This window comes from Poecilia latipinna, unplaced genomic scaffold, assembly GCF_001443285.1.
Source record: "Poecilia latipinna isolate Pla-1442-1.1 unplaced genomic scaffold, P_latipinna-1.0 Scaffold113, whole genome shotgun sequence".
Classification (NCBI taxonomy): Eukaryota; Metazoa; Chordata; class Actinopteri; order Cyprinodontiformes; family Poeciliidae; genus Poecilia; species Poecilia latipinna.
The window spans coordinates 114,555-126,589 of NW_015112729.1; the positions used below are offsets into that span (position 1 = coordinate 114,555).

At 39.0% G+C, this 12,035-nt stretch overlaps 1 protein-coding gene across 2 annotated transcripts in view; it reads right to left on the reverse strand.

The window, feature by feature from the left end:
* Positions 1-897: 897 nt before the first annotated feature.
* Positions 898-12,035, reverse strand: part of arhgap22a (Rho GTPase activating protein 22a) — a 19,202-nt gene continuing 8,064 nt past the window's right edge. Inside the window, exons 1-10 of one of the 2 annotated variants that reach the window (XM_015028039.1) lie at positions 10,600-11,115; positions 6,496-6,692; positions 6,023-6,110; positions 4,523-4,651; positions 4,195-4,405; positions 3,964-4,096; positions 3,801-3,874; positions 2,766-2,887; positions 1,427-2,402; positions 898-1,341 (exon numbers count right to left, since the gene is read on the reverse strand). In XM_015028039.1, coding sequence (XP_014883525.1) covers positions 1,122-1,341; positions 1,427-2,402; positions 2,766-2,887; positions 3,801-3,874; positions 3,964-4,096; positions 4,195-4,405; positions 4,523-4,651; positions 6,023-6,110; positions 6,496-6,692; positions 10,600-10,633 — 2,184 coding nt within the window. In that variant the 5' untranslated portion in view covers positions 10,634-11,115 and the 3' untranslated portion in view covers positions 898-1,121. Of the gene's footprint in view, positions 1,342-1,426; positions 2,403-2,765; positions 2,888-3,800; positions 3,875-3,963; positions 4,097-4,194; positions 4,406-4,522; positions 4,652-6,022; positions 6,111-6,495; positions 6,693-10,599; positions 11,116-12,035 lie in introns of those variants that run through there. The other variant, XM_015028038.1, reaches the window with a different exon arrangement.

The following is a 12,035-nucleotide window of genomic DNA, read 5'->3' on the forward strand; positions in this document are numbered from 1 at the left end:
TAAGACTGACATGGCACTGTCATAAACATGACATAACACCTGTCATGAACATGAATAAGCCTTCATGAATATTTATGACTGTTGTCATAAAGTGTCATTCGGTAAATTATGACACGTTTAATACAAAGTTGACATTATTCAAAATGCCTTTGCTATGACAACTTGACATTAACCAAGAAATCATTACTGATATAAATGTGTTATAAAAGTATTACTGATTGCACTTTAAAAATTGGGTAACTTTATGTTATTAAAGGTAAAGTTTAAACAGTAATGATTTCTTGGTTAATGTCAAGTTGTGATAACAAAGACATTTTGAATAATGTCAACTTTGTATTAAAAGTGTCATAATTTACCGAATGACGCTTTATGACAACAGTCATAAATATTCATGAAGGCTTATTCATGTTCATGACAGGTGTTATGTCATGTTAATGAAAGTGTCATGTCAGTCTTATTCAACCCCCTTCAAATAAAGTGTTACCAAAGTTTTTAATAGAATTACCCTTTTGGTGATGTTCTAATTTATTGTGATGCACTAGGATATTGTTTAAAAAGTAATGCTGCCAAAACAGTTTTTCACAAATTCTCTTAGCATTAGTGCAGGTACAATTTAAAGAAAATGCTATCTAGAACCACTTGGATGATGTAGCAGTCTACTTAGAGTTGGACAAACATTGTCAACAAAGCTGCCCTCAAGTGGTGTGATTTTTTGAAAGGTTAGCTGAGTGGCTTTTGACTTTTAAATCTGAAATCACCTAACTAAGACAGTTATTGTTAAAGTCTTACATTTTTCTTTCATTCAAAGTCAGGAAGAAACGGGACTTAAAATTGTATGGGTAGTAATGCTGCAGTGCTTTAGGATTCCTTGTCATTCAGGTAGAAATTTAGACTGCATTCTTGAGATATATTTTATGGAATGGCAAAATACGTTCTTGGTCCAGGGAAGTTCTTGTTTGGCACCAGTACTGGTCCGCATAGGCACAGGACAGCCACACTGAAGTGGAAAACATGGCTATCGGCATTGCACTAGAGGTATGTTTTCTAAAAAGCTTTGGGACTGGTTGGTACTCCCAGTGACTGATTGCCTCCAGGACCAAATAAAGGCAGTTTGGTCAGGTCTAGTTGGTCCTTGCTGCTCCTGTTGTTAGTTCTCCAAAAGTCTTAAAGAATTCCTCCATTTCTCTCTGGAGGAGAACATTTCGGTTTTCTGCATCCTGATGTGCCCGCTCTGAATTCCTGAGTCGGATCTCCAACATGTGACACTTCTTCCTCTCCTGGTCCAGGTCCTCTTCGAGGCGGCTTACCTGGCACTGGTATTTCGAACAGGACTCCTCCAGCCTCAAAGGAGAGAGAAAGATGCATTATTAATTTAGCAGATTTGATTGGGTATTTGAGTAAGTCAATATAAAATGATTAGTCTTACTTGCGAATGCGGGTTTCATAGTTCACTTTCTGTTTTTTCAGCTCCTGCTTTAGTTGGGTCAGCTTGTTTGGGATTTCTTCACTTGTTCCTGCACCTTCCTCATCATTTGTTCCGTTTCCCACCTCAGTGTTTCTCTCTTCATCTTGTTCTAGCTTTTTTGACTTATTGCTTCCTTCTGTGTCCGACAGCGAGATCTCAAAGGGTGTCCAGATAGACGAAGCGTCAGCAGGCAGGCTTAGGCTGGAAGGAGCTACATTGTCATAGGCAGAGAGTCTGTGAGATTTGTGGAGGACTCTGTGACAGTGGGATGTTTGAGGGGATTCTAGGTCATAGTCTCTTTGTGTGTCCTTGAGTTGTAGAGTGGTTTCTTTAAGAGACTGGGTTGAATCCTTCAGAGACAATGTAGAGTCTTTCACTCTTTCACTGGATGAGGTCGTGCGTCTATGTGCACGGAGGGACGACAGGCCATTCATCAGCCAGTTGCTCCCACCAGATGCCGACACGTCCCCTGCTGAGCCTCCCATTTTCCCCTTTGACCCTCCAGAGACTACATTGCCCTTGAAGGAACACCTCCATGAAGGTAGAGCTTTGGCCTGTTTGCTAGGGCTAACAGCAACTTCGCTTTCCCCTTCAGTTTTGATATTTTCTTTTTCATCTCCTTTTTCATTCAGTTTGTTTACATCATTGCCCTTAGTCTGGCTGTTCTCATCTTTCTCACATGCGAGAGGATTAGATGTAGGCAGCTCACTGTCCATCAAAACACTGGAAGGTATCTGGTTTTCTTTGAGATTTGTAGAGTTTACACTTGTAGTATTTGGTGGGTTTGTTTCTTCTTGTGAAACCCATTCTACTTTGGATCGTTTGAGCTCATGTTGGGGTGGGAGAGATCTGACCTCAGTTTTGGAATCCTCATTTGGGTATAGTCGAGAGTGTTCACTGATCAGGACAGTCATCAAATGTTGCACTTGGGAACTTCCTAGATACATTAGAAAATACCAATACTTGAGACATGTAGTGGGCGTTAAATGGAAGGTGTTAAAAAGATACAAATTAGCTTTCACATATCAGGCATCACATTATGACCACACATTATGCTAGCACATCAACTTTGGGGTGCTAGCACATCAACTTTGGAGTGCTAGCACATCAATTTTGGGGTGCTAGCACATCAACTTTGGGGTGCTAGCACGTCAACTCTGGGGTGCTAGCACATCAACTTTGAGTACAAAAAATGTGCATAACCAATAACGGGTGCCATATAGAACAGATAACTATGCAACCTGTCAGTGGTCATAATGGTAAGCCTGATTTGTGTAACTTATGCTAAATAATCTCCAACCTTCCATCATTGTAACAGGATCCTCCACTCTTGGCCGAAGAATATTAGGTCCAAAAACAGTGGCCAGGTTCTGAACACTCATCTTATTGTCATTGGACTGCAACTGAACCTCATCCAAAAACCTGAGAAGATAACCCCAAGAACAGCAATATATAGCATTAGTTACTATTTGCTGTATGCAACTGTTAATCAACACAGTAAAACTGCTTATTAGCTAACCACAATATTTTAGCTATTGACAAATAGCCAATCAAGAATACTCTGATGTCACACGCTATTGTGCGTGACATCAGAGTATATATAGCTGCAAGAGTAAGCACAACAGCATAGGCCTATATTTGAAACATAGCTGTTACAAATGCAGTTTGTAACAGCTGTTGCATGGTTGGCTAGTCGCAACCTAGACGTTTGTAGATTACCTCACCAGTGTTTTATAAGGAAAGCTAGCATGCTAATTTTATCATTTTAACTCACATTTTAATGTAAGCTACACATAACATAGAAGGTGATAGCAGTAATTAGCTGATAGGTAACATACTGTTTGAAGCTTTCAGTTTAAAACTAGCATAACAGCTAAGGTGAGTAATATACTAACTTTTGTATATACTTTTTGTTTCTGTTTGTATGTTTGCTGATGTTAGCATTCTTTTAAACATAGTTTATAGATCCCGTATGTGGCTCAAAGCTTAAGAATTATGAATTCTGGACTTAGTTTTTCAACAAAACCTGAGTCGTTTTGTGATTGGTATACACTAAGTGTCTGGCAGTATCAAAATTATTTCAGAAATGTTAAGGCCATTGTTTCTGCTACAGCTATTGGAAGAAGGTTTGAATTATGTGGTTGATGTGTGTGGGCTCAGCCTGTTATTTAGTGATTCAGAAGACAGAATAGACATCATGAAGTCAGTGATGTCCTCTGGTGACAACGATGTGGGTGTGAATGAAAGTAATTTCCCTGATTCCTAAATCACAAAGCGGCAACAAGACCATTGCAATCACAACAAATACTTCCACAGATGCATAAGTTAAACTTACTTGCAGATGTATTTCAAGAGGTTATAGTTGACCTGAGGGAGGGATTTCACCTGTTTGCTTAGTTCTGTGATGGCCTTTAACAAAAGAAACAAAAAAATGACATGTTCATGTCCAGGAAAACTTTGAAACAATAAGATGAAAAGAGTTCAAATGAGAATTGTACCGTTTCTTTATCCTTGCTAAGAAGCTGAGCACAGGATAGAAACTGTGAGTATTTGGAGAATGGGATTATAGGCTCTGGCAGCTCTCGTATGTACAGCTTTAACAGTGATGCCACTGTGTGGACGTCTGTGGAACTGTTGGGGAAAAATGGTGCAGATTTTAAAATAACAAACTAACATGGATAATGGAATAACATATTGTACGCATAGTATGACCCCTTCTGCTCCCTCACCTATCAAAAACAGGGATTTCGCCACGGTCAAAAACATCCTGCAGTTCTCGAACATGGTTGGTCTGCCCAGGTGCTCTGAAAAGACCCTCCTCCTTGAGTCCTTGTTCACGTATAAAGCTCGCACACAGTTCGACTAGCACGGGGACCTCTCGCTGAGGGCCACACTGTGACTCATATGACATTGTCGCCTGTAGATGCTGACCGAAAACACCTGCAGTCACACAACACAAAAAAAATCTAAGCTAATAGATTTATATTTTCTGTTATGCACACTGCAAAAGAGTGTTCTTTAGTGGATTCATGGAAATGTGTGTTGATGTAATCACACCTCCACCAAGTGGAGCCCAGATGGCTCTGCGTATGGCTCTGACCCATTCTTCCATGTCACTCTGTGAGTTGGCCATTAGTAGGAAGGATTCATGGCCTGTGTTGCTACGATCCTTTTCTCCAGCTCCCCCTGAAAACACAGATTAGAGTGAGTAAAAAAAGATAAAATGAGATACACTTTTGATGCCTCTTGAACCTTTGGTCATTTTATCACACTTCCACCGCCCACTCCACTTTTGGGATTTTATGTAGAAGACTGATGCTAAATTATCAGTCAATCAATAATTATCACTACCAGTGTTTTCAATAACCTTTGAAAACCAAGCGCCCATGTAAAGTACAAAGCATGGCATGAGCTCGGCTTCTTTCTTGTTAGTTCAGTCAGCAGGAGGTCATCCTGTTTGACATTTCGCTTTGGCATTTGTTTTATCTCACGACAGCTTTGACTTCCCTTTAAGTGGCTTTGTGAACATAAAGGACTACCTAACTTCAGAAAGAAAATAAAACAAAATTTGGAATACAGGCATAAATATTTTATTAGTGGTACAGCAGTCCAACATATGCTTTCGGGAATTTGATTTTTACATATGATTATGTGCACTTATTGTTATGCCCTGCATTGCGGTTTATAGTGTGCTTTGTGTGTAGGGGAACCAACCTAGAAAGGGTAGTGTTCCCTGGAGACAGCAGCAGCTACTGCACCATGCCTCTCACTCAGTTCTTTCTGTCCAGGAATCTGCCCTCTGTATCTTCTCACTCTGCTATCTCCATAATGCAAACACTGGCTGCATTTCCTATATTAAAATTGGGATTGATTTTGCAAATATAAGCCCACATTTTACAAATTGCTTTCTAAGCACATTTTCTGTGCTTTTGTATGCAATTAACCAAAATCACATAGTGAGGCAATCTGAAACCTGCACTAGGTGGAAGGTTGTGAATTATTAGGGAAAGGTAGGAAAGGTGCACTTTGAAAGTAAGAATCTTGCAAAGCAACACCACTAAGGGAGTATTTATTTCAAGTTCATGGACGAACCAAAAGCATACCAGTGTCAAGTCATAAAAAAAGGCATCAGCTAATATGTGGAAAAGATCCAAAAGTCTTTTCCCAAGGCATCTGTTGTTTTAGTCCAGTTTTAAATTAAACGAAAAATAGGAAATAATTACAAATATGTAGAATTATAAATATCATTTATGTAGTTTAAAAATAATTTTGTTTTGCAAGTCATGTCATACCAACAGTGACCTTCTACTGTGGCTGTCAAAAACAAACCACATTCATGTTCCAGCAGAACAGATTAAGCAGTCAGCAATACAAATAAACACATTTCAGTACCTTTTGCAATAGCAATGACAAGTGAAAACGTGGTTTTTTGTATTTTAAAATGAGTTTTGAACAATAATTCTGAAAAAATGATAGTTGGAATCCTTGCTCAAGCATCCCTTGAACAAGGATAACTGTACAACCTTACACAACAGACATGGTACCCTGCCAGCTCACCTGGAACGATTTCAAAAAGATGGCGACCTGGCTCATCTTGATGGGCTGAGACCTCATTGACCTGACTGCCCTGAAGAGGAATGCAGCCCTGTAGGAGAAATGAAACAGCAGCACGATAGAGGGAAAGACAGGCAGAGGGGTGGACTTGAATGCGAAGTGCATGTTAAACATTGTGGAGTAGTGAGCATACAGGATGCTGGGCAACTGTCCAACAGTGAGAGGTAATTGAGATTAAAGCAAGAATGATTCAGGGGAACTTCTCTTCATCTGCTTATTCCTGGGGTGGTTCCGGATGTACTGTAAGATGGCTAAAAGTCAGCCTCTTACATGACAAACCAGCTTCTTAAAGCATTATTAGTGAATAGGTCCATACAAAACACTTTATGTAACACTTTTAAAAAAGGCACTTTAATTGGGGTGTGCATCATGTTTGTGCCCTCTTCATGTGAATTTTTTGTTGTCGGTATTATCACCTGTGCCTTGCTTTCATCTTGGTCTTTGTAGAAGTACAGAGCTTCAGACCTCAGGACAAACCATCGCAGCTGCCAGTTTTTCATGATACTTCTCTGCCTCTTCAGCCAGCCTGCTTTCAAGGGTTTCTCTTGATCCTGAGGAGAGCAAGGCCTGGAGAGTCGAGACAACTCTCCAAGCACCATGCTCTTGGATCGTGCTGCACAGACACAAACATTGAGGTAACATTGAGGTATTAAGATAATCAGAAAAACGATAAGGACACAGTTCCCTGAGGAAAAATTGTCATCCCATTTGAACTTCTCCACTTTTTATAGAATGAATTCAATCAAGTCAGTTCTATTTAGCATAGCCCATTTTAGCAATAAGGCAGTTAAAATTCTCAACACGATAAAAAAAAACATAACACAATAAACAAACAAAAAGGAAATATCACATTAGTGACAAAATAAAAAAAGTAATAAATGAGAAAATCAATGTTATCTCTTTATTAAACAAAGGCAACTCTAAACAAATGGGATTTTAGCCTTGATTTGAAGGACCTTTGTGTTTCTCAGTTGGTAGAGTTGTGTAATTTTCTCTATATTTATTTTAAGTGGACATAGTGTTGGTACTGGATATACAACCACGAAGTTCAAAGTAGCATATAGCTGTGCACTGGCAATTTTTTCAAATGAAATCTTGCTGGGGTATCTGGATATCTGGTATCACACTAGATATCTGGTGATATCACCAGATATGTATCTGGATAACACCAGATACCCCACCTTTAACTGAAATCCAGGCTTTACATGTTTTGTAGATTTTATTTGTTTCCTTCAAATACCAATAAACAAGCTTGAAGCTGCACTGCTGCAGACAGGACACCTCTGCTTTGGCTCATATTGTGCTTCACATGGCACAGAGTAATTACAAGTATGGATTATATATTAGCATCTATATGCCAAAGCTCTAGAGCAAAAAGCTGTGCCAGTGTAATAATCTCCAGGGAGTCATGGAGAGCCATAAGCAGAATGCAGTGGGAGAGGGAAGGAGAGGAGGGAGGAATCAATGGCGTCTTTTTTTTTTTTTTTTGCTTTTAATTGCATCCTGCATTCTGCTGAGGACAGCAGGGAAGGTATCTGTAAGGGCCTGGACAGAAATCTCTCTTTCCATTTCTCCCTCCCGCCTCATCCAGTCTCGTTTATCAGCTCTGTGTTTGGACTTTCATTTCTCCTCTTTCTGGATGTCCTTTCTTTGCAGTGTCATACATGCCGAGAGGAGAGAAGACTGTAACTCTCACAGAGGAGTCATTAGTAAAACTGTAGGCTGACATCAGAAGCAGGCGGAGCATGATCTATATTTATAGCAGACATGGCCACATCTTGGACATCTTCATTACAGAGACAGGAAATCTAAAGGAAGAACTGAGTTTCAATTGATGACCTGGCTTAATATTTTTGCAATATGTTAAGCAAAAGTGATACGCAAATGAATTAAAAACTGTTTGAAGCATTAATATAAGATGTATGTGTACAGCTTGGCAAAAGTATTCATACACATAGAAGTCAACCACAAAATGTTGGGAATTTATGAAAAGCCTTGGCTTTATTTGATTGATGTTTTGGAAAATAAAAAATTTTTAGGAGTAGTTTTACTACCTCAAGGTTTTGCTTAAGTAATATCATTGTAAAGCATTGCTGCTCTTACTGAAGCAAAATTTCTGGATACTATTGCAAGTAATTTCTGGTGTATTTTTTTAACCAAAAATACACCAGACAAAAAAACAAAACAAAACAAACAAACTACAGTTCATGTTAAAGATAGACTTCCTATTTGCACACAAGCTTCTGTTTCTGCTGACCTGAGTTTTGCCATTTTGAGGTCAAGTGAATATACGCTAAAAGTTGTAGGCTGTCATACATTTTGAAGTTACCAAACCTCGGGCAGGTAAAAATATAGTTTTTTTCATTTCTGTATTAAAAATTATATTCTGCATTTATTGATCTGAAGCAATAATCTAATCTTAAATGTTTTGTTTTCATTGGATGTAAGCAGAAAAGCAGAAGTATAATGGCATGTCACCATTTTTTTTAAATATGACATTATTTTATTTATTTAGTAGTTGCATAAAATAGTTGTAATATAATTTGTTGCTTGACAGAATATAAATGGCGATAAGAAAACAGTAACTCAAATTGATTATCATGTAGCTAAAGTACAGTCATATTCAATGAATTAATATGTTATTGAAATTTTCATTTCATTCCGTAATTCAGTATACTAAGTGAAACACTGTATAGATTTACATACAGATTGATGTTTTCAGGTCTTTTTTTAGTATGAAACATCCGACCAAAATAAAAACATTTTTATAAACAGATATGTGATCTTAATGAAAAGTATGTTGCATAAAGGATGCTTTTTTTTTTCCTAAAAAGTACTTTTGGTCTAATAAATCTGCCTCATTGGAATGCATATTTTAAGTTATTGAATATGACATCATATGTTTTCTTTATTTACTCAGATACTGTTGTGGAAATAACCCAGCAGTTCACATACTAAGAGACGCCACATCAGTTCTGAAAATAAAATTTTCCTCTGGCACTTGTTTTGCTATTAAACTTTCTGGGATTTGAGTCTGTTTTATCAATTTTAGAGAGCACGCCCCACTCAATGATGCTGTTTGAATTTGCCATAAATGATGTTACGTTAAAAAGGGACGGAGTAGAGAGGAGCTGGAAATCTAATCAAAGCAGAATACCATCTCAACAAATGAGGGATGGAAAGTCAGAAGACGTGGCCACTGGCCAGGGAACTGAAAAAGGTTACTGCACCATCCATCTGAAGGAGAAAGAAGAAGCATTTCTGTTTTCCACCATCTGTAATAATTTTAGAGTAAAACAACATTCTTCTTTTATTTAAAGAGATAATCGACTAATGACTAGTATTTGATGAGTTTCAGTCTGACTGTCACAAAATCACATTTTTCACAATCAGTGAAAACATCATAGGGAACTGTAAGTGCATATGAAGTTTATATGAAACACTCTTCAGTGCGGAAGCCCTTCAGTGTGGAAGCTTTTGCAGAAGAAGGAAAACTCCAAAGTTAGTTATTTTCATCATGAGTGAGGTATGTGTAAAAGACAGATTGCAATGATAATTTCTCTTTTTTGTCTATTTTTTTTCATCTTACAAATTACAAATCTATCTGAGGTTTTGGGTATGAAAATGGGCCATGGACCTGACTTCAAAAGCATGCTCGATTAGTGAATTTAAAATCTTCAAGGGTTTTAATTTTTAGCCAGATAAAAAGTAAAGATAGGTACTTTAATGGAAATGCCAGGAGGAAGGGCAACAACTCCAAGCTTAAAACGGCATGCATGAGTGATCCAGGAACCACCTGCTGCGAAGACCACACCAAGTATCTCTACTCTGCTTCATTATAACTTCTGAGGCAGGAGCTGTTCATCTGATTTACAGCTTCCATGTTCATCTCTGTGCATTCACACTGGCCTGCTTTTTCCATTTGTTTGGATTTTCCTCCGCATTACAGGAACTATGTTTGACAGTCAGCTGTTGTGATTTTAGAGGAGGAAGAGAGTCAAGAGTTGCTCCGATCTAGAATTTGTCACCTGTTAAGAGCCGCAACCAACCAGCTGGGGTACACCCTGAAAAACACATAGGATGTGCAGGGCATTGTTGAAGGCTGCCAGCAGCCATGTTTACTACAACCCATGTACAGCAAAATCAAATTTGATGGGTAATAATTTAATCACTTGTGGGAGACATGACAGATTACATCACCCCTGTAGTAGAGCATATTAACTGTAACTGAATACTGGGAAAAACTGAAGGTTCAAGGACTTTAGATAATAAAATCAAATAAAGCTCTGCAAATTACAGTTTACAACGATGACCAGGACGCAAGCTGGCATAGTGTGCAGATTTAACTATAGTATTGAAGCACTCACACTGATGCCTTTATCAATGAAAGCACTAACGGCCGGTGATATTATAAAGACATAACAGACGGAGCTTTGCAGAGACAGTGAGAGGAAGACACGAGAAAGCAGGAGTGACAGAGAGAGCAAAAGGAAGAGAAAAGGAGGAGGGATTGTGCTTACCCCGGCGTGCCTGTTTTATCTTGGGGCTCAGCATGGTTACCGTTGCTGTGCTGCTCCCTCTCACAGAGACATGACTGCATCCCTCACACACTAACCTCACACACAAACACACTTAGCGCCTCTTGCAGCTGCCTCACCCTGTTACTCCTCATCCTCTCCCAGCATCTCACTCTGATTTCATACTGATACATGCACACACTCACGCATACACACACTTACAGGCACTTAAGCAGGCACTTTCCTCTCCCTCCTCTCTTCTCGTTTCTCTGATTCCGTCTCTGTCCCACTGCCCTGATGTGCCGTTGTTCTCCCATACCTAAAGCCCAACCCACTCCCTCTCTTTTCGCTCCCTATCGGTTTCTCCGCCTTTTGCCGCACACTTGCAGTATCAGTTTCTCACCTTCTATAAATATGTCCAACTGTGTGTCCTCTGTCTTGTCACCTATTTCTTGATTTTGCTCCAGTCTGCTTTATAGCCTCCGCTTCCTATAATCTGTCCATGGAGATTTGGTCTGATGCTTGCCTGGAGCAAAACCTCAGATCGATATATTTATATTAATGGGCAATGTTCTCAGCAGTAAATGTTGCAGAACCAGTAGACATGGCATTGCATTGTTCTCACTGACCACTTAGCATTCTCTAAGTGAGAATATGCTTATACTGAAGCATTGCCTTATACTTCAGTATAAGGCAATGCAATCTGAGTGATGGATTTTTTCAGGTGAAAGTCATTATTTCACCAAATTTTCATTGAGAGAAAAGTGCAATGGAAAACTAAATTTCATATTGAAAACAGCTCAAACTTGCAAGTTTTTTTGCTTTTTTAAAAAACCAATTAAGCCTATATAAGGAATGCATAGACTTTAAAACAGTTCTGTACCCCATACTTTTTTTTTACTGAAAAAGTATGGAGTACAGACATAAACCTTCTCCAGATCAACAAAGCACTAGTAGATCTGACAACCAAGATCCCATGAGCACCACCGGCTGAAATGGACCAGCGCTGTTGCTCATCTTGTCAATTGATGGACACAGGAAGAAGAAGGATCCTCAGAAGGAAAAATTTACTGGTCACATTTTCACAAAACATAAACAAAATACATAAAAAAGTGACTCAGCAAGACTATGGTTACGTTTGGCAAAGATAAAAATTAAATTTAGATTTAGATTGAGAACTGGCTTTGGTTATGTTATGTATTGTTATGAAAACCAACATGAGCTAAGTATTTCAGCCCCCGCTGCTCTTCGAGCTCCTACTTTTCTTTTCTCCAGGTTTTAGACTTTACCTGTCATTTGCATGCCAGACATTATCTATACCAGAGGTTCCCAAACTGTGGGGCGCGCCCCCTAGGGGGGGTGCCGTGTCATTGCAGGGGGGGCGCGGGAAGCCGTCTGGATGAAAAAAAAACAAAACATGAACACTGTATGCGCTGGGC